Source organism: Amia ocellicauda, chromosome 16 (assembly GCF_036373705.1).
Source record: "Amia ocellicauda isolate fAmiCal2 chromosome 16, fAmiCal2.hap1, whole genome shotgun sequence".
Lineage (NCBI taxonomy): Eukaryota > Metazoa > Chordata > Actinopteri > Amiiformes > Amiidae > Amia > Amia ocellicauda.
Genome location: NC_089865.1, coordinates 10640800 through 10668748, shown reverse-complemented (window position 1 = coordinate 10668748; position 27949 = coordinate 10640800). Strand labels below are relative to the sequence as shown.

The 27949-nt window shown below is 33.4% G+C and overlaps 1 protein-coding gene across 1 annotated transcript; it reads right to left on the bottom strand.

The window, feature by feature from the left end:
- Window positions 1-584: 584 nt before the first annotated feature.
- Window positions 585-24067, bottom strand: psmd14 (proteasome 26S subunit, non-ATPase 14). Its single transcript, XM_066687736.1, has 11 exons — window positions 23911-24067; window positions 21326-21377; window positions 15224-15295; window positions 13690-13809; window positions 13012-13082; window positions 12195-12345; window positions 5250-5357; window positions 3816-3890; window positions 2988-3113; window positions 1760-1822; window positions 585-1139 (listed from the first exon to the last, which is right to left on the bottom strand). Exons 2-11 carry the CDS (start codon window positions 21371-21373, stop codon window positions 1041-1043), a joined length of 933 nt encoding a protein of 310 aa, XP_066543833.1. The 5' UTR covers window positions 21374-21377; window positions 23911-24067; the 3' UTR covers window positions 585-1040.
- Window positions 24068-27949: the final 3882 nt, after the last annotated feature.

Here is a 27949-nt window from a genome sequence, read left to right as displayed (position 1 = left end):
TGCCATTACATTATGGGGTTTTTCATTATCCCCAGCAAGACAGACGTACATTTTATTCAATTCTAAAACATTTGGTAAATATACGCTTTATACAGGAGCAATTTGTGTGATGCGACAACCAACTTTTTGCCCCCTTCAAACACCAACCTTGTCCTACATCAATGCATTTGAATAGACGAACCTACAAGAAACCGCACATCTGAAGAAATAAGTGTAAGGGAGAATATTCAAATCACACTCTTCTTCACTTCAGCAGCTAATTAGCTATCTGTGGGTGGACTTCCGAAGGACTTTAAGACCTCCGAATGGCAGAATGCATGAATGTGAAAAGGGCTGTTCACCCTCTTATTATACAAGGTCCAACAAGTTTTTTTTCGTTTTTCTCTTCAAGTGCTTAGTGTCTCATTAACATGCATAAGTATTCTGACATCCCAATCCTTTGTTTCAAAAATTGGTTTGAAATACATTATTCTCCCAAGAAAGCAGATGCACTAGAAACATCCAATAAGCCTGACTTAAAAAGCAAACGCAAATCTATCCTTCAGTATAAAGAGTACACAAAACAGTTCACAAAATTCTATAGGTCATCATAAAAAGTTTGGGATGATTTTATTTTAAAAATGTCAAATTATAACCTTCAAAGAAAAAAACAGATATGCAATTGTGTACTTGAATACTTAGAATGAGCAGTGTCCGAATGCACCGTTACTTAGTTTTGAATCTGTGAAAATGGTACATTGGTCTTTTTATTTATGAGCCCAGTAAACATCAATACATACGAATAAATCCCTCTTTACAGAAAAACATGTCAAAGTAACATTAACTTGCTCCTGAACTGAAAAAACAAAAAAGGCATTTAGTCCTGCTTAGAATATGACAAAATCTGGCCATCATCTGAAGGATGGGTTATTCCCACAGAATTGTCACAGTGCTGAATAACAAGCCTTTAGCAGCCCAAGTTATAAACATGTTATACAAGGTTTTAAACAGTGAAGCAATAATGAAGGGGTAAGTACAATAATGATTAGGCAAAGGCTTTACTACTGAAAGACCACTGTGTCCAACATGGCTGCTAAGCACTGCACAATATTTGATGTCATCAGAACGTCAACGTGTTCTTCTAAGTGGCGCTTTGGATCCTGCAGAGACAAAGACAGTCACATTCATCAGCAACACGTATCAAGCACATTGAACCAGATAGTGTAATTAATACAACTTGCTAGCTTTATTCAGAATACATCAAGAGTAGATATCTTTAGAAACTTAAGAATTTCAAAAAAATAAACAAAAAAACATACTTGAATATGTATACTCTATAGAACAAATTTAGATCTTTTAAATAAATATGTACAGCGGATGTCGGGTTGTGTTAAGCTGTGAAATAGTCTGCAAATCAGATGCTAGCCAGTGCTAACAATTTCACACATTTTCACTTGTTTGAATCTAGAAAAATAAATAAATACCAATTTATTAAATTCAATTGTTGTGAGGAGACCTACATAACACTCCTAAAACATTAATATAATGGTATCTTCTGTTGCTACATTAGTACAGTTACATTTGTGAAGGCCTGACAGCATTCAGATCATGCCATTTAATAAAAAATACTCCACATTTCATTCAGTTCTTTTCCTACACACTTATTTTATTCATTGACAGTATAAAGTTTATATTTTAGAGAAGAACAGTTATATTTAGCAAAACAATTAATCTGATTTGAGACCCTACTAAAATAAAATAAAAACCCAAAATCACTTGCCTGTTTTCCAACATTTTTGATTGCCAGCTGTTCAGGAGTCATCTTATCCTCCTCTTCTACAGCCTAGAAAAATGAATTAAATCATTCAGTTTAATGTTCATTGTCATTTACAGACATTTCTTAATAGAAAATGACAAGAAAATTACTGGGCCTTGGTTTGATAGTCAAAGGAACCACAATATGGTGTTTTTATATATATATATATATATATATATATATATATATATATATATATATATATATAAAAAAAACTACCACCAAATTGTGAATACATTCAGGGATGCATATGTAGCTTTCTTTTCTTCTTTAATACCATCTTTGAGAAGGTAAACAAAGAAAACATTCTGTACTATTAAGGTGTGAAATTCTATTAAAAACGCACAGTAGTCAATATGTCTTGTTGCCCAATAGTACTGCTTTAATGCTACACTGTCATAATATCTGGCTTCAACGCTCATCCGGTTTAGTTTATGTATTCGCAGAGACTTCAGTAATCAGGAAATTACTAACTTTTCATCAGAAATCACGTGAATGACAAGAATGTATACTGCTTTGTTCTTATATTTATTACTACTACTAACACTTTTACAAATTCTGTAACAGAGTTTAATTTGAATATAATTTGTATATAAAAACAAAACACTAAATGTTACCATTATAAGTGATCTTCTGACATCCAATCAGCACAGTAAGTATATGGAGGAGAGACATTAGCCTACTGATACATCTCATGATGTAAGCTAGGTTGGTATTGCACATGATCGAGAGCAGCATTCAAGACATTGCTGTGAACATTTAGAATACAAATTTTGAAATAATATGTTTAGCGTATAATTATGGAGGGACAAGCAGAAATATGATGAGCTGAAGTGCATTCTTGGAGAATTCATGGGGCCTTGCTTACCTTGACTAGATTGATATAGATAATTCCACAGTTTATTTTCCTTTAAGATGGAAAGAAGAGTCTATAATCCATTAGATTATGTAGACTGTGATAACCAGTGCAATAAAGACTAATTATCAAATTATCATCCGAAACAATCAGGAGATCAACGTAAATTAAAACCTTTTACTCCTTGACAGGTTAACGGAAATAGTTACAATTTGAGAACTTCCCCTTTTCAATTAATTACATGATGACCAAATTCACTGTACAACATTGTGGTTGTCAGGAACAAATGAACTATGTATTTATCATAAGAAAACGGGAATGGTGTCACCCTATTACCTTGTTGTAGTTCTTAGCCAGCTCAAGCATCTCCTTCACAATCGTTTCATTAAGCTTACAGTGCTCACTGTAATCCTGGAGGGTCAGTCCCTCCATCCAGCTCTTCTTATGCAAGTTAAGCAACATCTAAAAATTAAATCATAAAGAGGGGTTTAAGCAGCTAACATGCAGTGTGAGTACATAATCACAAAATTAACATTGTATAGTACAGTGCAAACAACATCCCTGCAACCTGCTAAGCTGGTGCTTTTTATTCTGCCAATCCTGAGTGTTACACTGCATATCATGTTACTGCAGAAATCAGAAAAAAAAAAAAAAAAAAAAAAATGTAGCGTGGATACAACTTGTGATAGAGCTCCAAGTCTAATACTCGAGGGCATATAACTAGATCATGATTGTATGTTTATATTTCTTCAGCACTATACACTTCCCTAATATTTACTTCTTGACAATGATATTTTATTTGCCCATTTAGTTATAAATAGAGGCCTCCTAATGTGAAAAACAGAATTCAAATCAGAACAATCTCCGCATTAACATTTTATTCCAAGAAATAGTGCATACATACTGTAGATTGCGGATATGCACTTATCTTTTATGTAAAGATATATAATAACCCATTCATGAATTTAAATACTTTAGTCTTTTTGTTCCAGTTCCGAGTGATCCTTACTGCAGGCAATATATAGACAAATAGGAACATATTTTGTAGTGGATGCACTGAAAATCAGGCCAGGTCCTCTTACCAACAAATGAAATTTGTAATGTTAAACATTTTATTTTTATTTTCTTCAAATAATGACATTAAACAATAACAAAATTACTAACCTTTTGTTCCAGTTCATTTTTCCTATAGTTGATAGTAATCGAATAGTAATGCCTGTTCAACCCATGAATTAAAGCCTATAAAACAAAGAAACCATATGTCAAGTAATAAACTAAAAACTCTTTACATCAATTAAACAGTGCAGGGAACTCAAAATGGAATTCAAAACACCCGTGACAATGAAAATTAACAATTCACTTTTTTTTTTTTTTTTTTTACAGTAATAGTACTGTTAATAAACTAATTTCTTTATCAAGATTTCAGAAATGGAAATCCCATGTGATACTAATTTTGGGGGTGAAAAGACAGGTTTCTTTTCAATGTGTAAGAGTTAAATTCTGATATAAGATATGCCCTGTGATTTCTTGTGAATAACCCAGTGCCTACCAATTAATATTATTTTAGGATACCAATTAAAAGTACCACATGTTACTTTTTACTGACCATAATGGTTATTTTTAAACTGAATTACATTGTCCATGACAATGGCTATGTAGTGTTTCAAGCCACATGGGTACAAACTGCAGTTTTAGGTCAATTAAGTCAGCCATCTATTTTTTAAAGTAGTATTAGGACAAAAATAAAATAAAGGTCTCACATATTTGGAAAAAGTATTATTGAATTTATATTGTGAATAACACAGGTTACAACATTTTGGTGAAATATTTAAAAATGGCACTTGTATTTAAAAGCATAAAACACCTTATAGAGTATTACTTTTCAGATTGTGGGGAACCACAATGGGTTTGCATTATAATGAATTGCTCTGAAGCCATAAGGTTAACGAGAGGGGTCATTACAGCTGTGCAATAAGGTCCAGTAATCTAGTCTCTTGAAACTTACAAGCATGGACTTGCCTATGCCCAATCAAGAAGCCAGACCATTTCATACTCATTATGGTTCACTTTTTTTTTTTTTTTTTTTCTCAGGCAAACAATGCCAATATTTCTTAACCACTTGCTTTAGGCAAGGGAATCATTCAGCTGTATGGTTTTATTTAAACATTTATTTTCGTTCCTCTAAGATTATTACACTGCGACTATGGTATACATCCAAAATCTCTGAGGATCAACCGTGATTACCAATACCAAGACCATCTAAACCTAGAGATTTTTCTTTCTTTCTTTTAATATTTGGTGGGATCTGTTACTGGTACATAGTCAGACTGAATATACATACTTCATACAGACTTGGTAATTCAATTATTTCTACATTTTTATAAAGATCAGACTGGCCTCTTATACAATACATTGTCTGTATAAATGTCTCAAGAAAAAGTACATCTGCACTTTCTTGCTAAATCAGCACTTCATCAAGGGTCTGAGAGTCAAGAGTTTGAAGGCTACAGAATATGATTAGATTCTTCTGGTAAGAGTAGGAAAAAAGCATAACACACAAGTGCATGCATACACAATACACACACACAAACATCTTACCTGGATGGATGGCTTGTTTAAATGACCTAGGTTTGATGTTGTTTGCCTTGGTTCATGTCCCAAAACCATCATGTTGGCATTGATCAGTCTGAAGGCATCAATAACAACCTATACAAACAAGGTGTAATGTCAGATCTGTTGATAAACTGCATGCAAAAGGGCAACATCTAAAGCACTTGCACATCTGCCTTTGGCCATTTTCCAGATAATTTTAATGAAAAAATGAAAACCAAAAGGAATTTCCTGCTGGCTGCACCATCAGCAAAGCATGGGTTTAAATAGTGATTTAAGCTGACAACAAATTACAATTTCCACACACCACTTAATTTATTGGCTGGTTGTTAAACAGACAAATTAAAAGAAGTCTATATTTTCAGAGAATGCAGTTAAAATGTATTGTATAATATAATGGCATAATTGTATAGGTTGATTGTTCCTTAGATGTTTGCCACCTAGGTCTAATTTAATCAATGTGAATGACAAGGAGAGAAAAAGACTGAAAGTGAGCAGTGGCTTAGGGATTTTATCTAATGCCCAGTACTGTCACATCAATGATATGATCACAATACTCGAAATGACAACAAAATTATAGTCAGTAAGGAATGCACCCGTAGTATTCTGCTCAAGTCAGATGCTATCGCTTTTTCTGACTATAAAATAGCCTCTTCCTTGTCTGATGGATAAACATGTTCCCATCAGTGTCATAATAAGGGCTTTGCAAAGTGAGTGGAGAGTAAAGCCAAGGTTATTTGAGATTCATGACAGGTAGTGGCTTATATTACAGTGTCACTAAAAATTTAATGCGAATGCATTTAAGATTGCCACTAATTTATTTATGTGATGTTTGGAATACATTTTTACATGGTCTCTTATTTTGAGCTACTATCTATATAGCAAAAGGTTTGATAAAAAAAAAATAATAATAATAATAATAATGATGTATATATTTTTATATATATATATATATATATATATATATATATATATATATATACACACACACATACACACACACACACACACACACTTCACCTTCCAAAATTAGGACTTACATTGGTCTATTCCCACATAGTTACGCCATTTTATTTTACATGCATTAGCATTTAACATAACTTTTGTCCCTTGTGATGCGTTTCAGTCCTTGTCGTCTATTGTCAAAGAGAATCAGACCCTTCTCTGGAAAAAGGAAGCCAGCGGTCTGCAGAGGACTGCCTGGACAGTCGAGGCTTAAAAACCCTTATTAGCCTCTTTGCCAGAGATGAACGTAATGTCATCCCTAGAGATTGGCTGCTGCTTCTCATTATTGCATACCCTTTTAAGCTTAATATCAGAAATCACCCAGAAAAGCATATTTACAGTTGGAAAATACATTTGAAATAAGCCTTCAAAATAATAAATCATGTGTATAAATATATATAGGCCTGCTTTCATTACAAAACAAAAATAAACTACAAATTATACTCAATTCAAATGAAAGGAAGAGCTACAAAAGAATAGACATTTTAACAACATTACCAATATTGGTATTATGCAGTACAGTCATCCCTGTACTGAAATCCCAATGCAGTAGATTATCTGTGATTGGTACCCGTTAACATCTATTGATCATGCATGCCGTAATTCATACATTTGAGCAATTCTTATACACTGAAATGTGCATTATTAAATGACACAAGGTTTCGGTCAGTATTGTCTTACAGTCTACTGCCTGGACTCAATTTAAATTAAATCTATGCAGTTAAAATAAAGTTTGAATAATACATTTCTTAAGGATATGAGTGGGTGCGGTCATCTTTACATTTCATTTACATCAAGGTGTTTGGAGTTCACACCTTTTGACAGGACACTGGGTGAGCACAAGAACTTTGATGAACTGATAAAGTGATTCCCCACTGGAAACCATGAATAGAATAGCTTTTAAACAGGTTCTTTATAGACCTACATGGCAGTGAACATCAAGAGAACAGATGACAAAAGGGAAAATATTGCTGGTTCATTGCATTACATTTAGAAGAACAATTCAGGGAAACTCATTTTGACAAACACTTTCCCCTACATTTGAAATCTATAGGTCACCTTCAGTTCATAACATTAGAAAGCATTATTACGTAGTGGTAAGTTGAGGTCATCCTACTATGAGGATGACCTCAAGTCACAGCTTTATCACAGACATATTGCTTTTATTGTGAGTCAAAGTGCAGTTTAATGCAACTACCACCTTTGGATGACCATTGGATGTCTCTGCGATTCATCTAAAGTCAAGTCTCACCAATTACTTTCAGGTATAACAATTTAAAACTCACAAATTAGCCATTTGGAACAATAGGACTAAAATACAGTATTATGAGGGGTGTGTGTGCAATATATAAAGATAGACAATAATAGGGCCATGATTTACAAGCTTAGTTCTGCATGATAATAAAAACTTACCTGCACTATGCTTCTATGAAACAAAATGTTTCCACAATAAGTCACATTCGATAAACAAGTAAATCACATAAAAATGGCCTATAGGCCATAATAAAAACAATAATAATCACAATGAGAGAAAAAATAATAAAACGCCTCGTTAATGTCCAGTATACTAATGAGAGTAAAGTGAAGTAGGTGTTAATTATACCACAGCCAATTCCATAACAATTCAGGTGGGGCATCTTATATAGCATAGAAAAAAAAGACTATTTAGGCACCACAGCAGACAGCACAATGAAACCAGTTGAACAAGTAGTCAACAGTCACAACTGCTCGAAACATTTGTACTTGGTCTATTGCTCCATAGAGACTAATTACTAACTTAATGGAAAGCCTGTTACATATAGCATATTCATTGTATTAGCCAGGGCTTTTAAAATAAACAAGGATTATGTTAACTAGGTTTATGGATAGACAAGGTATAGTGTTGTATAACTGTTCGTGAAACTGGCTGTACTTTTGAAAAACCCACAAGTTCACCAAAATCAAATCTGTGAAATTAAATATGATCTTTGGTACATGAGTGAGACACTGATTTATACAATGCAAAATTCACAGCAGAACTGAAGAAAGTAGAGGAAAATAGCAAACTTTCACTTTGCTCTTCTTTGATAGCTGTATTTTTCAATAACTTTAGACAATTTATTCGGGGGAGCATCCCTTGCTTTGTCAAATAGATTATAGACTTTAATTGTGAAAATCAGGACCCTGTCACAATTTGTTTTAGGAATTTTTCTCAAAATATTAGGCTAACATCTGTTGATTTTTACATTTTATTTAGCTGTAGAGTTATTTTATTTTCAAAGTCCCAGCCCCCCCAAGCACATGTAATGCTTCAGCTTGTATACTTATAATTTAGTATATGCATAAATCGATCAAAGTAGCTGCCCGATGTAGGGCTCTGCAATGCTATTTACATGTGTGATTCCTGTTGTCTTCAAGTTTGAACCTTTAATATAAGGAAAGACCTTGAATATTTTGTAATTAACACATTCTCACCGAGAGTATATTTGGAGGTGGCCGCTGTGAATTTACTAGTTTATAAAGCAAATACAATCACACACACCATTTTCAGTTAAGAGGAAAAAAAATACTCTACATATAACCCTCTAAGATTAAAAGCTCATAAATAATGGGCATTGTAGTTCTATCACATTTTCCATTATCATAAATAATATGAACACAGTAAAGAGGGCTAAAAGTCTTGAGCACCCCAAACAGCCAGGTCTACAGTTGAAAAGGGGATCTTCATCTCAATAAAATAAAAATGAGTAAGTTTAATTGTGATCTAAACAAAAGAGGTTGTTAAAAAAAATGAAGGCAGTCTGGATGTGTTCTTGCATTTAACTTGGCTTCTAGGTTCATATTTATTGAAACCACAACCTGACTTTTGCATAATATATTATTTGAATCACAATAGCTTGTACGCCAATGGAGTGACTTTCACACACAATAAAGCTCCAGCAGTCTGACATCCATGTCCTGGTAACACTGTTAATACCTGTAATGCTAGTGGCAATGTGGCACAACATCCCTTCTGTATGTAAAGTGAAATTAACAGAGCAGAACCTAAAATCCTATGAAGAACAGATAAATATTTTAGTGCAATAAAAGTAACATTAAAAAATAAAAAAAAGTCACTGTTTATTGGCATTACACACAAACAATATTATAAACATATTCATGTAAGTATTTTGCATTAATAACCTGATGTAGTTGAAATATTATGTTCAGTGCAGTATATCCTAAAAGTAAACTGCATCCAATAAGTTTGATTTATTTCTTTATGAAGCATAATTTACTTAAAATACATATAATGTATTAAATCACTGATGTGTATTATTTGGGAAAAGAATTCCTAAGATATAATATCAGAAATCACAGAGTGGAGAAAAGGCCTAATGTCCCATCTAAAACTTCTTTTATCACCTGCAACTGACCTGTTATCAACTGTTCAATTTGTTGGTGGTTTCTTTAAAAATTAAGTGAAACGTGTGACCTTGGAAGTGCAGCTGGGGTTTGCGACCATTTTGTTATTTATGCTGCCATGCACTGTCAGACATCTACAAGTGAAGAACATCATCCACTGTCCCCGGTAAGCCCACAGCATAAAAAATTCAGGGAAATCTTAGTTTTTATGCCATTTTTGATGAAAAGCACACAGAAATGAAACTGACTTATGCCAAATGAATATCACTGAATCGCTGTGATTGTGGGCTTCATGTTTGTAACATTGAAATTATTTATAAAACATCAATTTTAGCTTAAGAAAAGCAATGCCATGAAGTGTGTGCATTTTCTTGGTCTCCTTAGAGATTTTCCACATATTTGGCCTGAAACCTAAAAAAAATATCTACATTTCAACAATATTCAGCATTTCTCTGTAAGGAGGTCAAAATGCTACACTGTTTCTCACACAGCTCAGACACTGCTACAGCCTTGAAATCTGCATGCAAAGCTTAGGCCAAAATGAAGAAAAAGAGCATTGAAATTAGTTATGAAACTAACAGTGATTGTGGAAACTGATTAATAGAAAGTACATTGGTATTCACATTATTTAAAGAGACTTACAGAAATCTGTAGCTTATTGCAGTTAAATTTCTCCAGTCGATTTATACATTATAACACGAAAGGGTACAACTGTAATTTGAGATTCTCAAGTGGGTCAAAGTTTTGATTTGGTCTAGGCCTTAGGCAGAAAAATCGTATGTTCACTTTTATATGAGGTTATTGTATTTTTACATAGTATGTATATCTAGAGACATTACATAATTATACTTAAGCAATCTAGATGATGCATTTAGTCACAAAAAGTAGAAATAGTGTTAATTTCTAATGTAATGTGTATTTTTTATTTATTTTTTTAAGAAAGCTGTTACTTATTTTTAACCACAATAAGAAAATGACCTTATAATACATTGTGACCATAATCTGTGGACAGCATAGGCCACTGTTTTGGAATTTGAAAAGGGAGCAAACAATAGAGTGATTGCAATATTACAACTCTAGTCTCAATTAAAATAGCATGCTGAAATCACAGCCGATCGGGAAAGTCATTATAAATGCAGCGTGAAAAGTGCGGCCTGAGGATTATCGCTCAAGCTCATGTTTAATTTATAGAGTTTGCAACACAGTCTTTTTTTCTATTCTCAAGTAAAACAGATTTAATACTAAAATAACTGACTGATTAAATATTATATACATTCTATATATACAAGTTATATATATATATATATATATATATATATATATATATACAAGTTATATATATATATATATATATATATATATATATATATATATATATATATATATATATATATAAACATACATACATACATACATACACACACATATATATATATATATATGTATGTATGTTTATATATATATTACACACACACACACACACACACACACATATATACATACACACACACATATATATATAGGAAAAAGACCAGCAAGTGATTATGCATGTTAAATAAAATAAATAGGGCATTCCAATGAAATACAAAAGGGGTAGAAATTAAATTTTACACACTGTTAAGTCAATCTGAATTACGTTAAATCAATTCAGATTTAAAAATGAACATCACAATTTACAAAAAATAAAAAGGTCTTGTTTGCTAGTGCTTTTAAACTCAGCAATGTATATCCAAACCATGTTAATTTCATAGACCTCTAATAGAATATCAATACATCAGATATTTGACAGAAGTGCATCGAAAACGAAGATAATTAGTTTAAAACCGTATAGTGAACCTCCATGATACATGCTGGAACAACACACCCCAGCAGAAGTTTAATGCAGCACAGCCCTAAGTCAATTTCTTTATGTTCTGCAGCCTCTCTTATTCACCCTCCCAATGGCAAAGCAAAATCGAATTGCCTCTCACATTTAGAGACAGCTCTGTGAAGGTGATAATAGAGCTGCTCCCTGCTGTCTTGAGGCAGGAAATAGGAAAATGGCATATGGGGCCAAAAAGAAGGAATAGAAAACGAAAGACGACCAAACAAGGGGGAAAGGAAAATAAATCACCTAGAAGAAATATTAAAATAAACCCCAGCCGCCACTGTACAGTTAAAATGATCAGTTTTGCTAGAACATACCATACATGTTAAACTTTGAATTATAACCTAAATTATAAATATTCCCACATCACATATTCACATAGTGTAATTACCTAATTAGTGGAGGTTAACATTTTACAAGTGAAGAAAATGCTCCCAGATGCTTCAACAAAAAGAAAATACTATGAAAGATTTTAGCTATAGTTAAGATTTCTCAGATTAATCCATAACATTGCTCTGTTGTCAAAGAATGAGCTTTAAAGAATCTAAACTCAGTGTACAGTGCACTCCAAAAACAATGCCACACAATAAGCTACAGATAAAAACATTTAACCAACATAAAAATGCATATATATATATATATATATATATATATATTTATTAAAAAAAACACTGTACCTTTCCTTTAACACTCTGAATAGGGTCCACCACTACGGCCACAGCGCGCTCCGACAGGGCCTCAAAGCTCTGCTGAGTGTTGATATCCACACCAGACAGCCAGCATCCGAAGCCAGGGTGACTGTGATACCAACCCACCACCATCTCGGGCCTGAAACACACAGGGCATTGAGAGGCTTAACCATAAGATCAACTCCACATTGAAAATGAAAAGGGATTGCAACAAAATGGGTATAAATTGGGCAGGCGACAAGGAAACGGGCGTGAAAGGGAAGAAAAAAAACAACATGGGTAAGAGGGGAGAAAAAAAAAAAAAAAGGATCATTCAACATGCTATAGTGAAAACATGAAAATGAGAAAAGTGCGACAAAGGAGTGTTATCATTAAGGGGATGTGCATTAGCAGTGGAAGATCATGCTTTCAATTTTTCACCCTGTTACCACACCTTCTCTGAGCCAGTTTTTACCCTTTCAGCACTTGAGACCGAATATCCACCCTTTAAATATCAATTAAATAAGCAGTGGGACTAAGAACTCCGTCAAGAAGCAATTTGCAATGTGTTGCTGGGCTGCCGAGTCTTTTGTTCACATTCATTTTTAAGTTTTTCCACAGTAAAGGTATTTGAGCAAGATGACAACTGTTGAAAGGCAAAAGGGTATAACAAAATGACTATAAGACTGTCTGAGTACTGTCTGTCTGTGAACTTTAAATATCAAACACTTGCAAATGCATATAAAACAAAGTCTAGCGTCACATATTTGTCTGTACAAAGTATACAAAAGTATGACCAACTAATTAATAAATAATGCATATTTACCTCCCAGTCTGCTTCAGCATGTCTAACATTTTTGCTTGAAAGACAGGGTCTACTGCTTCAACACTCACACCCTGTTGAAGAAAGTAATTTTGATTACCATTAGAAAATACAAATGTCAATTGATATAATCACTCACCCGAAAAAAAACTGAAATAAACCGAGATAGATATTTTGTTGACACTATCACTTCAAGTTTAACGTTTAAATGTTCAATACATTTTAGCAACCAGACATACTGTTATACTCAAATGTAATCATACAGTATTTGAGAATTTATGTGATTTTTAAACATTGATACATTGATATAATTTACTGAACAATGATCAACTGTATCAACAATATATTTACAGAGTTTGCTGAAACATTATTCAACCTAAATAGAGTAAAGAACTGGTGTGTGCCACTTCATAGAAATTGTATTAAGATTTATGCATTTACAGATTTAAAATACTACTGCATCTACAGTATTCTTAAATAATATAAACATAACATTAAAGAATGTATTCAAACACAAATTACACCACTGGAAACAGTTAACAGGAAAACATTAGCAGACCAAGTGAAAAGATTATGGTGGGTGGGAGGGGGAAAAAAAACACAAACTTAGCAATTGTACATTTCTTATCAAGAATATATTATTTTGTACAGAAACATATATATATAAAAAAGCCTACTCACAGTTCCTGACTGAGGCATAGCAAAGACATCTATCACTCTCACAGTGTAATCATCGACAAATTCCCCAAGCATCAAACCCATGACTTCCATTGGAACACCAGCCCGGCCGTGTTTCAGCATCTGTGCAATAAAAACAACGGTTTCTGCAGCAATACAAATCATTTTACCATTTTAAATTATTTTATTTTAAAAAGAAAGACAGACAACCAAATTCTTTCCAAAAAAAAAAAAAGTCTAATTTGGCAAATATTTTAGCTCACACCTTTATCAGTTTTCTGATTTACAAGGAACAACAAAAGCATGGGATTGCCATAGGTTTCAAAACAACATCTTAGTCCTGAGTAGATGCATCTTTGTATGTCAATATAAGAATAGGTGTGGGTGCTTTGCAATACATTTACATTTTTTCCATTTGGCTATTTTGGTAATATCAATAACACATTGTTATAGTATATAAGTTAGTGTTTTGTGAAGTACGTTGGTTAATTAATCTTTCATGGCTTCACTGGCTAAGAAATGACAGAGATGTGTTTTGATATATTGTAATAGGTTTTCATTCTTGATTCTGTAAAATACTGTTACAAATGAACTCCGAAGTAAAGGTACAGGTTTCCAGAGGAACGTGTTGCTAACTGATAACATTTCTATTATGCAGTGTTCTGTCAGAGTGTCTAATCGTTTAATTATTTGACTATCCAATAATGCTTTTCAGAAACTGCAATATACTATGTTGCAATTCAATTTCACAGTTATGGTATTCATTTACAGAGATGGAGAAAAGAAAAGAAAAAACTAACTGATGTAAGCATCTCCACTATGTTCAGATATAAATTTAAATTTCTAAACTGATTAATTCCTCTGCAAGAAGAGCTAGCACTCAAGTCTTGGTCATGAATTAGTCAAATATAGTAGTGTAAAGGTTAGGTAGAAAAGCATTGTACCTCAATATACTTAAGGAATTCTTTGCTGTGCTTTTTTCAATGTGTTTATATGTAAACAAGACGACTACTGAAGAGATTAACCTAAATAAACTTTTTTAAATGAAATTTAACTAGTTTGTGGACAACCATAATGGTGACCCATGACCTTTTCAACTGTTGTAAAGCATAAAATCATACTTGAAAAATAATGACATTTCACCATGCATTATCTACAAATTGCATAACAGCTACATTATGAATTAGGAAACTGCTTAATTGAGCAATCATGTTTAATAATAAGCATTACTTTTCCATTGTTTCCCTGAATGACAGTTAAAGACTTTCAGTGGCACATGTGACAAGCACTTTTTTCTTCAAAGCAGCCTGCAGGATAATTTGAAACTGACAAGTTACCACTACAACATGGAGGTGACATGACACGGTCTTCAAAGGCAAAATAATCAATGCTAAAGTAAAAAAAAGAATTCAAACAGTGATCTGAGGTATATTACTTAGACTACTGACATAACCAATTATTTTATTTTATTTTTTGTGGAAAATATTGTTTTCATTAGCCAATGCAGTTTATAAATATGATACTTGAATTTCCTTACCTTCAGCAATGCAAGGGAAGAGATGTACACCTGCTCAGCTGTATCTACTGCAGGGGCATCTGTTGGAGGGCCCTATGAAAAAAAAAAAAAAAAAAAAAAAGATTAATTTCCAAATCTATTTGAATGCTTTTTTATGGGTTTTATAAAGACTGCAGTTAGTACTTAATAACACATATACAATGTACACAATGACAATCCATTAAAACTCAAATAAATAGATGCTACTCCAGAATGCTGCCGATTAACTTATTTGTGAAATTGTGAATCACAGTTTTTAAATGTCTATTTATTTATGGTGTGGGTACTTGTGACTAACAATACCCTGGAAAGGAGTTAGAGATTTCAGATTATACTTGCTGAATTCTAAAGATTGCATTACACTCCCATTACACAGCAGTCTTCTTCAGTGGTTATAATATGACCCTAATTACCTCCCGTTAGGATCTCTAGATAAGGTGCCTAATTAGAAAATAATGGCACACCTGAAATGGTACTACAACAGGAATCTTCATTTCAACAGTACACTGATTTATGCTGAACTACAGTTCAGTCAAACCTGTTTCATTGTTTAAATTCATAGCTATATTTCTGTGAAAAAAGTAGAAACCATTTATCTATCATTTACTGGACAGGAATGATGTTGATCTAATAGGGCTATAGAATCTACTAACACAATTCCCAAAATATCCACATGGACTACAGGTTACAATTTCATAAATATAACGCTACATTAGATATCCTGAAAATACGAGATAAAAAGCTATGAGAAGGTATATTTAGTGAAAAATTTAAAAAAGTACCAGAGCACCTAATAGAACAACAGGATGGCTAGTGACGCAAACCACTGTCATTTTCCCTTTGTCAAAAGGCTTTGATTCAGCAATTATCTGTGCGATTCTAATGGTGGTGTGAAGTAAACACCACTGGGCTGAGTAATAAGCAAACAACAATCTTCCTGGCACTAGCGGTTCAAAATCTAAAGATAACTTGCAGATTAGGGCATTGGGAACACTTTGCAGGTATCTACCACAGGTACAGCAGGAGAGAATTGTGTTCATTATCCCCAGGTAGAAAAGCTGTGAACAAAATACACAGCTATTTGTCTTGTGCTAAATTAAAAAAATTAACACAATTTCTTCCAGATCATCGATATACTGTCACATACTGCTAAATGTTTTTGTAATATTTTCTGTGCTACTTCACTAAAACTTACAATGTATATATTTTTGCATTAATGAAACAGTGTTATTATCATGTCTCATAACACAGTTGGATCACATGGCATGATTCCGATATTCGAAAGTGGATTGTACAGAAGCTGCTCGAGACATTTTCATTTTTACATTTCAATAATTAATCATGAAGAAAAAAATGTATGTTGCTATTACTTATTTGCTAGATTTTGTTTGTGCAGGATTGAAAAAGGGCTTGGTACTATCCTGAGAATAGGCAGATTTTATTCTTTGGAGGGCAGGAGAGTAAGTGTAGGAAACAAGTCCAAACTGGAAGATTCAAATGGGCAACTATTCTACTCAAAACAGTAGAGTAACTTATTGCAATTATTTGAAAAAGTTAAAGATTTTTAAAATCACCTGACATGCAAATTGTTGGTATCAGTGCACCTGTCACAATATAGGGAGGGACAATGTATAGAAGCACATACAAATAAATCAACTGAAAAAACATATTACTACCACACATTAATTTGCTACTAGAATTTTTATTCAATACACAACACTCTGAAATGATGTTAGAAAGACTATTCTTATACGACAAAAAAGGGAATGCACTGATCCATCAATGCTCATGAATTTCAAAAGATGGATTTAAATATCAACATAATGTAATCTGTTTAAATTGTTATTAGAAAAAATAATGTTTATTCCCCCCCAATTTAGCCATAGTTACTAAATAAGCTGCTTGCTTCCAATAAGATACAGGCTAGTAGGAAGTCATACGTATAGTCTAACGTAAGTGAAAAAACGATTGTGCAGTTCCGATATCTTAAATGTATGAAGTGATTCACCATCAGACGCCCTCAGATGTGGCTGAAGATTTAATGGAATGTTTCATAATCCTTAGGAATAGCTCTGAGAAGTACCTTGAAACACAAGAACAACAAATCTGCTTATCCCATGTTTGTACTTCAAAACCATGTATTTGAGTTGTGTAGACTCCATAGTTCAAAACGGTTATAGAAAATGTAATTTACATAAGATTATTGAACACCTTTTTACTTAAGTGCATGTGTGAGGCATTAAACCTATTTCCAGTTTGTTAAAATGCAACCCAAATGAAGGCAAATGTGTAATAAAACCACAAAGACAAAGAAACAGCAAGAACATTGGCACAAGAGTGATAGATCTCCTGAGGACTGATTAGACAAACAGAAACCAGTAACATTACATATGGTATGCCACTTTCACAGCTTCAGTATTAAGAAACATAAAATGTTTCCTCTCACCAAGAAAGGCTGATGAAAGCCAGCTTTACAGTTCAATTCCCATAAAAAGTAATGCTTGCATATTCATCCTGTATCAGTGCTGTGATTTCTGCATGCCATTTCTTTATATGTATGAATGCAATATATGTGTTAAGAAAACTATTGTTAATAACAATAATATCACCATCATCAAGATGGCTCATGAAATATACCAGCAGACTCTAACAGAAAAACTTGGACATTAATTAAGCCCTCCACCCACCACTGTGAGGAAGTGTCAGTCAGTAAACTGGTCTGCCAGCATGGCTTTAAACTTTGCCCCAGCCAGATGGTTTATCAACACTATACAAAATTTCTAGATATGTGGGTAAACCTTAATAGTAGAGATCATGTTTATATAGACACGAATAAATACTTCAAAGCATAAAAAATACCTTAATCTGTTGTCCCGTAAATCAACTTAAAAAAATAAAATAAAAGCATTCTCTTAATTTGATTTTTTACAGTGGTTGGAAGGATGAGTTTGCTGTTATTTAAGTAAAAACATTGCAGAGAGATAGCATTTGGACTGCTTGAAGCTGCTCTTGTTGACAAAGTGTTAAGAAAAGGCATTTGTCATCGTAACAGCACAAAGCTAGCACCTCAAAGTGTTATCAACTAAGTCCTTCTCTGCAAATTTGTTAACACTATTAGATAGATTACTGCACCTTTCCCATGGTGTGAACTGGTATCAATTATTCAGCTATCCTTTGATTATTATATTTTAATAAAATACCTGCTGATTAATTGTGAACCAAAGTGTTATTGTGTGACTGGGTTCATTGGCACTATTTACTTTGCACTCATATAAAGCTATATACTAGGATTTTTTTGTTTTTTATTATTAATACAAAGGCAGTTGTAGCATAAGGATGTCCATGTTACACATTGCCAAAGGTGTTTCTGCATTCTCTTTTTTATTTTTTTAAATCATAACCTCTGAAAGCACATCAGCAGTACCTGCAAAAGGGACTCAAAGGAAAACAGAATACCCTTTGTGATTTTCACCTGGAGTGTTGGAAATTTCACACCCAACTAAAGTGTTGTTTAGCACACCAGTCCAGCTTTATAAACATGCACTGAAATCATATAAATGCATTGGATGGTCCTTGAAAATAATTAGTATCTAAGCTATGCAGTGGATATAATATACCAGCCTGACGATGCATCTTTCCGTGCACTACCAAAAAAAGACTGAAAAAGGAACACACATACAGGGATATATTAAATAACTGTTCAATTATCTTGGTAAGCACAATTTACATACTGTGGGTAAATGCTTTTAAGAAGGAAAAGTGGAATTTTCACATTCCAACTTAACATTTCAAAAACCAGATCCATACTAATAAAAAAGATTGGGATATTTAAAATAAAAGTTAATATCTGGCTTGTCTGCCTTATGTATCGTGAGAGAATAGTTTGTTTAAATCTTTTAAAGTACTGAATATTCAAAGAGTAAAAGTAGAAAACAAACTGCATGTAAACCGATCCTCCTCTCATTCCTTCTGTGATGTTCAGAGGCAACCTGTTATTGGAGGTGTTAATTGGCAAATTCAGTACAAGTCAGGAGCATGTTCCCTGTCGTCCTAGCCCAGCAAGGCTAGGTCATTAAACTGGAAATGGATTCTTTCATGATGCCTTAACCCTTTGAAGGCTTGGTTTCTATAGGTCTTGTCAAAAAGTACTCGGGTATTAAACATATTATGGTATATAAAGATTAAAGCCCACTAAGCTACATCAAATTTAATTATTTTGTTGTTTCATTAAAACTACAACACTTTGATTTAAGGTTCCAGATTAAAATACAAAAAATGCTACAAATATCTTCAAAGGATTTAGAAGATTAAAATTCTATTATTTTTCATCTTTTCAAATAGCAGGTTGTTTTGACAATAACCACATGTACATAATTATGCTGTACTATATTTATTTTGTGCATAAGATAACTGGAGCAGTATTTATGTACTGTATAGCCATTACAATTAAAACATCTGAGCTAGACTAAATTTAAAGAGAAGAACTGTACTCTCCTAATTACTTATTAACCTTATATTATTAGCCTCATGGACAATTTTTCATGAAATTATACACATGATCTTTAATGTACTGTCCAAGATAGAAGATGTAAGATGCTACTATGTTCTCCTGAAGCTCAGTTGTATACTATGTATCAATACGGAAATCACGGTTCCTCCTGAAGAGTATTAACAACTTGTACGAGCTGGAAGACAGGACGGACGTTGAGGTCTGCATTTGATATGATGGTCCCATAAAAAAATCAGACTTGAATGGATGCAGCAGCAACAACAACAACAGCAGCAGCAACAACAACAAAAAATCTCTATGGAAGCCAGCGGCACGAAAATCTGTGCTGAAAGTTTGACGCACTGGGGCACATTTATCATTCAGATGAATGAAAATTGTATGTATATTAAAATAAAGGCTACTTTTTACTTTAACAACCAGATATCTCACCAGATAAATAGTATCAACTATAAAACACATTTGACTTTATTTTATCTTTGGCTTCAATAAATAAGATTTCTTGGACCCAAGGACAAAACTTATTTTTAACAATATCGTAAGACAGACAACACGTATGCTTCTTGTTCAATGTCTCATTCATTAAGGATGGTTTAATTGTTACTGTTACTTTTGCTAGTTAAGGTGTTTAATTACAATACATCACACCTAACGCCATTTTTGAATGGCAAAATGCAAAATACATATATACTTATTGTTAGTTTTCTAAAACAGCCTGTACGGAACGTACTTATGACACAATAGCCTTACATAAATTACCCAGTTCACAAGTCTGGCAAAATGTTTAGATGCCATGTAGACAGTCCCCCCCCCCCCTTGGAGAATTTCCTTTGGGATTCTTGTTGAGATCTCGCCGCTACCTCTGTCATCACTTTCTGTATCTGCCAAAATTACACTCCAAGATCAGAGTTTTAAACTCACCACAGAAACAAACAAGGAATTTGTGACAATTTTTGCTTTCAGCCTGTGAAAGGTATTGATAGCTTGTTTTGAAATTTGAATGTGGCACATGGCAACTCTGACCGTGCCACCGGAGGTGCCTGCCCAGTTCAATGCGTTGAACTACATTATTATAGATTAATATAGTGTTATACTGCTCTCATCGAGATTAAGTTCGTCTCCTTTAGGCCCTGAATTAACAGGAATTGGGATTTAACTACAGCGACTACACAAAGAAAGACCAATGTTATAGATTAAACAGATATCTGTCAATATCAATCAAGAGACACTGGTGTCTAAATAAAACCTGTTGATTTCAGGGTTTCGGAAGTGTTCAAGTTTGAGGACTAAATTGAACAAAATACTTGAGACAGGTGCAAATTAAATATAAGATTTTAAAACGTACATATATTTTTTTAAATGTCTTTTTTTTTTTATTAGGTTTGAAATGATGAATTGACTCCTGACTCCTAGTATTTTGTGAGAGGAATTACCCTTCAATTAGCCTACATGTACATTCTGAAAGTCCAGTCCACACCATCAGTTTTTAAGGACTAAAATGATAAGTGGGAAGAATAATCATAATTTAAAAAGCAATACATTTACAACACCCCACAAGAAAATGGTAGACACCATACCTGACCCAGTCCGGGCATTCCTCCCCCAAGCCGCAGGAGTCTGTCCATGTTTCTTTAAAAGAAAATAAACGCAAAGTTATTACGCCTGATACTTTCTACACAGTTATCCATGTAATTCACCTTCAATCTTTAAATGTCAAAAATATTGGTGGTAATTATAACACAACATCAGATTTCCTGTTAATTAACACCACATACTAATTCAAGAATCTGTCTTCCTTGCTAATTAACAGACCCGTTTTATGCTTTGTTTTAAAGGTTACCCTAGTTTACTGCAGGCCTATACCTATTCAGTTTTCAATAGGTTGCACTCACCATGCTATTGAAGGCTATTTGTATTTACAGAGTGATAACATTCATGTAAAAAAAAATGTAATTTGTAGTGTTTTATTAGTTTAAAAATAACTGAAAAAAGGATGCACTGCATTTACATGAAAAATAAATCCTAATTAGTAACTTGGATGCTAATTAACTTGCAGCTTGTCAGTTATAATCTATACTGCATCCGAGTTGTGGTGTCACCCGATATGATTCTCTAGGCAGATAGGTTTTATTTAATTTAATGTCTCACTTTATTACTTCAAATATGTCTCCATGAATGTTACTATGGGATACAAGAAATTATTTATAATAAGACATATGTTAAAAAAAATAAGGAATGAGTACTTAATGATGTCAAGACTTTCAGATAACTACATTATACAAATGCAGTGAAGCCACTTGCATCAATACATAGTTGTTGTTAAGGCAGTTAATATATGTAAATTAAATACAAATAATACAAGGGATATCAATTACTAGTGCACTCATTTGAGCAGTATGTTTGAGCAGCATGGTATTTAGAACACAGTACACCCAACCTCTCCTTTTTCTTTCAATTATTGGGTATTATATTATTGTTAAATGTATGTTTTATTCCTTTTCCATCATGTTTAGGCAGGGTCTTAAAGCTGCAGGAGAAACAACACAAGACGAGGTGAAACACATGACTGCCATAAGGAGCTGTGCATTTCTCTAGAGGTGGAAGAGAAAGTAAATAGCTACAGAGGTAGAAAAGCTGCTTAGGATTCTAACAATATTAATAAGAAGGTGGATATTTTGCCATTTTCAAAACTGCTGTAGACCCCCTTGAGTGTTCTAGAAAAACAGCATAAGTACATTTTCTGGACAGATCTAAATAAAAATAAAATTGTAAAAACTGTAAGCACACTTAATTCAAGTAATCAAAATGTCCCAATAGAAAGTAATGTTGGTCACATTATCAAGAGCAGAGGAAGGAAGTTCACAATAGATACTGAAAAATAATTCTGGTCCAATTCCACCTGCCTCACAATACCTGCATTTTTATTATTTTTGCATTTTGACCTCAAAACATGATTCTCATTCTGCCTACTAAGCACTCAAACACTGTACTGAGGAGGAAGAAAGCTGTCAATCTATTGCACAATTTAGACAGTTTACAAACTTTTAAATAGGAACACATATTAGAACATAACACAAATAACCAATGTGGAATCAGCTAATCAACCTTCTCCAGTAAAGCCCTAATTATATACAGAAATAGATGTTGTTCTTTGTTTCAGCCACTGACATGGTATATAGTTACTTTTGGTTGCACTGTTCAAGACTATAAATAAGTAAGCAAAATAAACTGATGAGAATAAATACGTTTTGAAACCACTGTACAACAATGTCACCAATTCTGCATCTCATATAGCACTCAACACATTAGAATCAAAAAGCAAAATAGTTTAGGAAGAAATTAATTTACACGTTGTGATAAATCTTCTTCTAAGAAAAACAAAAAATATAAAATTAAAACTACTATTTGGGTTGGCTTGGATCTTCCTTGGATTTACAGTAAAACAGCTCTACAAATACCCCCATTTCCTTTGCTTAGTCACTATGATGCCAAGTCTTATTTATGCATTAGCATTGTAACCTCAGATAAGATGAGAAATATATTTTTTCAACATTATTCATTTGTGACTTATAAACTAAATAGTTAATTATTGTTTTATGTAATTCTATGAGCTTATAAGAGATTACACACATACAGCCAACATACAAACACACACACACTTATATAGACATATATATATATATACACACACACACACAAACATACAGTAACTTCGTATTGCTACAGAAACCTGGTATCTTCCACATATTACACTATATACCCAAAAGTATACACAATTAGATTTGATAGTTATTAGTGTATAACACTGAAACTTTCTAGTTTGTTAACTTACAGCCCTTGTCACCTGTCAAAACAAAAACGCATTTTCTTTCCTAAGTTCAATCGTAGAAAAACATAACGCTTGTCACAATATGTGCGAAAAAGCAACGTATTAAACAAATTGTCGGTAATAACCAACACAGAAACAGATGTTTATATTCTCCTAAACTACTACAGATTTAGCTTTATCATATGTAGGCCGAATAAATGCCTACTTAACTGTTACGCCTAGGCCTTGGAAACATTCACACACTTCACGACCACGTTACAGTTTTTACACTAGCGGTATGTTTACTGCTTGTCAGATATATTGTTAAAATACTTTACAAAGCAATTGAATTACCTGTACAAATCCTATGAAACGTTAAATCCACTCGTATATTGTGGCGTGTCTGTGTCTTTAGCGACTACAATGAATCAGCCGGAATTCATTCAAAACAGCCTCGCCGGCACTCGAACCACTTCCGGGGCATTTGCCTCTGCTTCCGTCAATACCTTCGGAAAACAAGGTCGCATTCGTGTAGCGCAGATTTCCGCAGATCTGCAGAATCCCTCCGATCCCATTGGTGGAGCGGCGCATATCCGCGCAGAAATGCGGAAATCTGCGATACACGAACGTGAGCCTAGAAATGCAAACAGGATATGTGCTTACTGACAGATTTCTCACTCTCTTTTATTTCAGTTGTGTATTTCTGAATGTGCATGTCCATCTAATTCGTTTAGATTAGTGAATGTATATAAAAAAATGTGTCTTTCTTTTTGTATAAAACTAGGTCAACCAAAAGTTACAGTGAGTGACTGAATTTAGATTTTAAGAATTCATGTGTTTAGATATCACTTAATTTACATCGTAAGTGTGATATAACTTTGTTAATATAACTAATACCTAGGCTACTTTCTACTAAATGCATCAATAATAATGAACATAATAATAATATAATAATACAGTGTGTAATCGTTTTTATATGTGAGAAGCTTTAATGAACTGAATCTTTAATATCTCGAAGGGGTTTCAATTCACAGCACATTACTAACAGGATAGATTTCCAGCCTGTTGTAAAGGATGTACAGAGGGATTACTGTGTTGCTTTTTAAATGTCTATCGTGAGTCACGTACCTCCACGTCCTTTGCGCTCTCAAATGTTAAAAATAATCGCAGACAGTACCGAGGGGCGATTAGTTGATAACCTCATTTTCGACCAGTTTAATTTTAGCCTAATGTTGTTCTAATTAAGACTATTAAGATAATTAGCATCATTATGCAACCCCCATCACCTCCACCAATAATACAAAACGATTAATGAACAGTTATTAAGAAAATGACAAAAGTGTCCAACATATATGAAAATAATGTATTATCTTGTGTGTATTTTGACAGCCTAAGCTACTACTACCAATGAAAAAATAATTAATTGGAAATGCTGTTTAATTCCACCTCTGGGAGGAAACGCCCTTTACAAAAATATACATTTTAGATGTATTCATCACTGGACACAGACATTTATATACATTCAAATGTTTACTTGAATCTGTCACAAATGTACAAAATTGTTTAATTCTAATTATTTCCTATTACCAGTTTAATATTTTACTACACACGCTTATTTGTTGTGTGGTAGGCCTCAATTTCACAGAGCTTCAGCCATGGGTTGTTATCTGTTATTTTGTGACACACATATATTAACCATAAATCATTGCAGTATTTTTTCGTAATGATTTACAAATTCCTCCCTTGATGCAATATAGTGTCATGCCATTAATGTTAAAATAGATGTATCAATAGAATAAGTAATGTTAGAGCCTATTGGAAAGCTGGGGTATTATATTACTAGATCATGATATGTTTTAGACTCGTCACAAAGTGCTAGGTGTTTAACCTAAGGAGCATATTTTTATTAATAACAATTATAATTGTTTTAAATATCCAATTACACTTTTTAAATGTCACATTAATAAGTTTAGCTCTCAGGTAAAGTATTTGTTCACATTAATTTAAAAAAATGTTTTTTTAGGAATGTTATTCTATTAATTGCCAATTTGCATATCCAGGCAGATGCTGTCTTGGCTCTGATCTCTGTATCAAAAAGCTTGCTGGAGATATCACAGCACTTGGCAGTTTTCCCATATGAAAAGCGAGTTTTGCTAAACTCCAGAACATCTGATAGACCCTCATGGTGAATTACAATTACACTTTTCACACGAAATCTGCAGCGATAGCTATTTGGAAAGAGATTTTTTCATATCGTTTCTGAAATATTTTTTGTGCGGAGAAAAGATGGTCATGCTGTGCTTTTAAAGGCATTTTGGCTCACATATCTATACCTATATAGAAATGTGGCCTATGAACAGCCTATTACATTCTACATATTATTAGGTCAATGAATCAAGTCTGGGAGTCTCCTCCAGTCAGACATGTATTGTAACTTGATAATTCCATCTAAGAACAAGCTGTCAGGAAAGTACCGTTAAGTGTTTGGTTTGGCAACCTGAGGATCACCAAATGTTGTCTAAGGCAGCTCAGCAAAACTGAAAGAAATACAGAGTGTGACAATGTTAAGAATCCTGTCACCAAAAATGTACAGCATTCTAGAAAATACATATAAAGACAAAATGATTGCAACCTCTAATTACATTTTAAAAAGTATAGCATAGCAGGAAGTGTTAATGTACAGTTGTACATTTATTTCAAAATAAATGCACACATAAAATGTAAAATGTTGTGCGTACAGTTTTTTTCTTGTGTTTAAATCAGTGTCTTCCTATTTCAAGACAGATGCACTGCTGTAATGTGGTAGACAAGGATAAGGTACAGATAAAAGGCACAGTGGATATATATATTTTTTTAATTTAACAGTAGTTTTAATAAAAAACTTGGCATCCTAACTTGTTATAAAGTAATCAATCGGGATAGTTTAAAAATACATAATTCAAGCAGATCTGATTCTGAAATGTATATATTTAAATACACTTAATTATGGCTGTACTATAATATCTGACAGTGGCATGCAATATTGCTGTGTTCTTTGCTATATAGGACCCCTACACATTGTAATCCCCCCCTCCCTAAAAAACTAAAGTTATCTGCCAAACACACTGCTACTCAAGATATATTTTATTGAAGCATTTTCTTTGCCATATAATTGAATTAGATATTAATTTGGTTTAGCAGCATTTTTTAAAGCTATAATGATTAAATACTTCATAGGACTTATACACTTCATTTCCCCAATACATTCTATCACTACCTTACCCTGCTTTGCTGTGCCTTTCTCTTTGTATATTTCCACTTTCATTTATGTTTGTATTATGCTCCATACCGTCAAGGTGCTCAGCATCACTGCTGTAACGCAGAGTGTGTTCACAGATGTGTTTTGTATGTGATGCTATGATGTGGTACCTGACTGGAGACAAGATCATAATTCAGGTTCATTTCAGTCTCACCGTGTTTATATTCTTGACCAAAGCAGTTTCGAGTACCTCTTGAAAATGTTATTGTGAAACAGTTTTTCATACTTAACTCCACAATTTTTCTGGTTAACAAGCTCATGTCTGACTGCATTTAAAAAACAAATTTCATTGAAAGAAATATGTTTTTGTTTCCATAACCATAATGTAGGAAGTCATTGGAAAAATATGTTTTGCTCAATAATAGTTTGGCTAAAATGACTTAAATGTAACTCAATTAACTCAATATTGTCAACATTTGCTTTAAATGAGACAGAAAAATGCATGTATAAGGTTTTGATATATAACTATATAGATATTGATATACATTCCAATGTAGGTAATATACAAATAGTTCCTGTATCCTAAACCTCACTACAGTATACATATTTCCCATACCTAGCTATACTGGCTATACTGGAATACTGGAGTAAAAAGAATTAGTCATACTGTATAAAACATTAATACAAATATGTGGATTTAAAATAATCACGTGAATAGAGGTAGCTTGCATGTTCTGATAAAAACTGTAATGCACGGGCTATTATTAGTGTCTGCTGCAGACATGTCTTGGGGAATAGTCATACACAGTTGAGACGTTAAAAAGAATCTGCAGAGAAATATTTCATTTATTAATCATTTCCATATTTTAGTGTGAAGTGAGATAGGGTCATACCCCTGAAGCAAAACCCACAGAGATCTTTTGGATCATCCGTATGCAAGAAAAAGCTGTAACATAACCTTAAAATATGTCCAAATTCTCCTTTCTGCTGTGCCTTCCTGAACTGGTGACTTACTATTTTTCTGAACTCCAATGCTAGTATCTACAAGGAAGCATGGCTGATTAGCATGCAGTAATGATTGTGAGCTGGGCTCCATTGTTTTAACACCTCCCCTCTCCTCCGCGCCAATCTGTCACCGTTCAGCAGGCGAGCGCT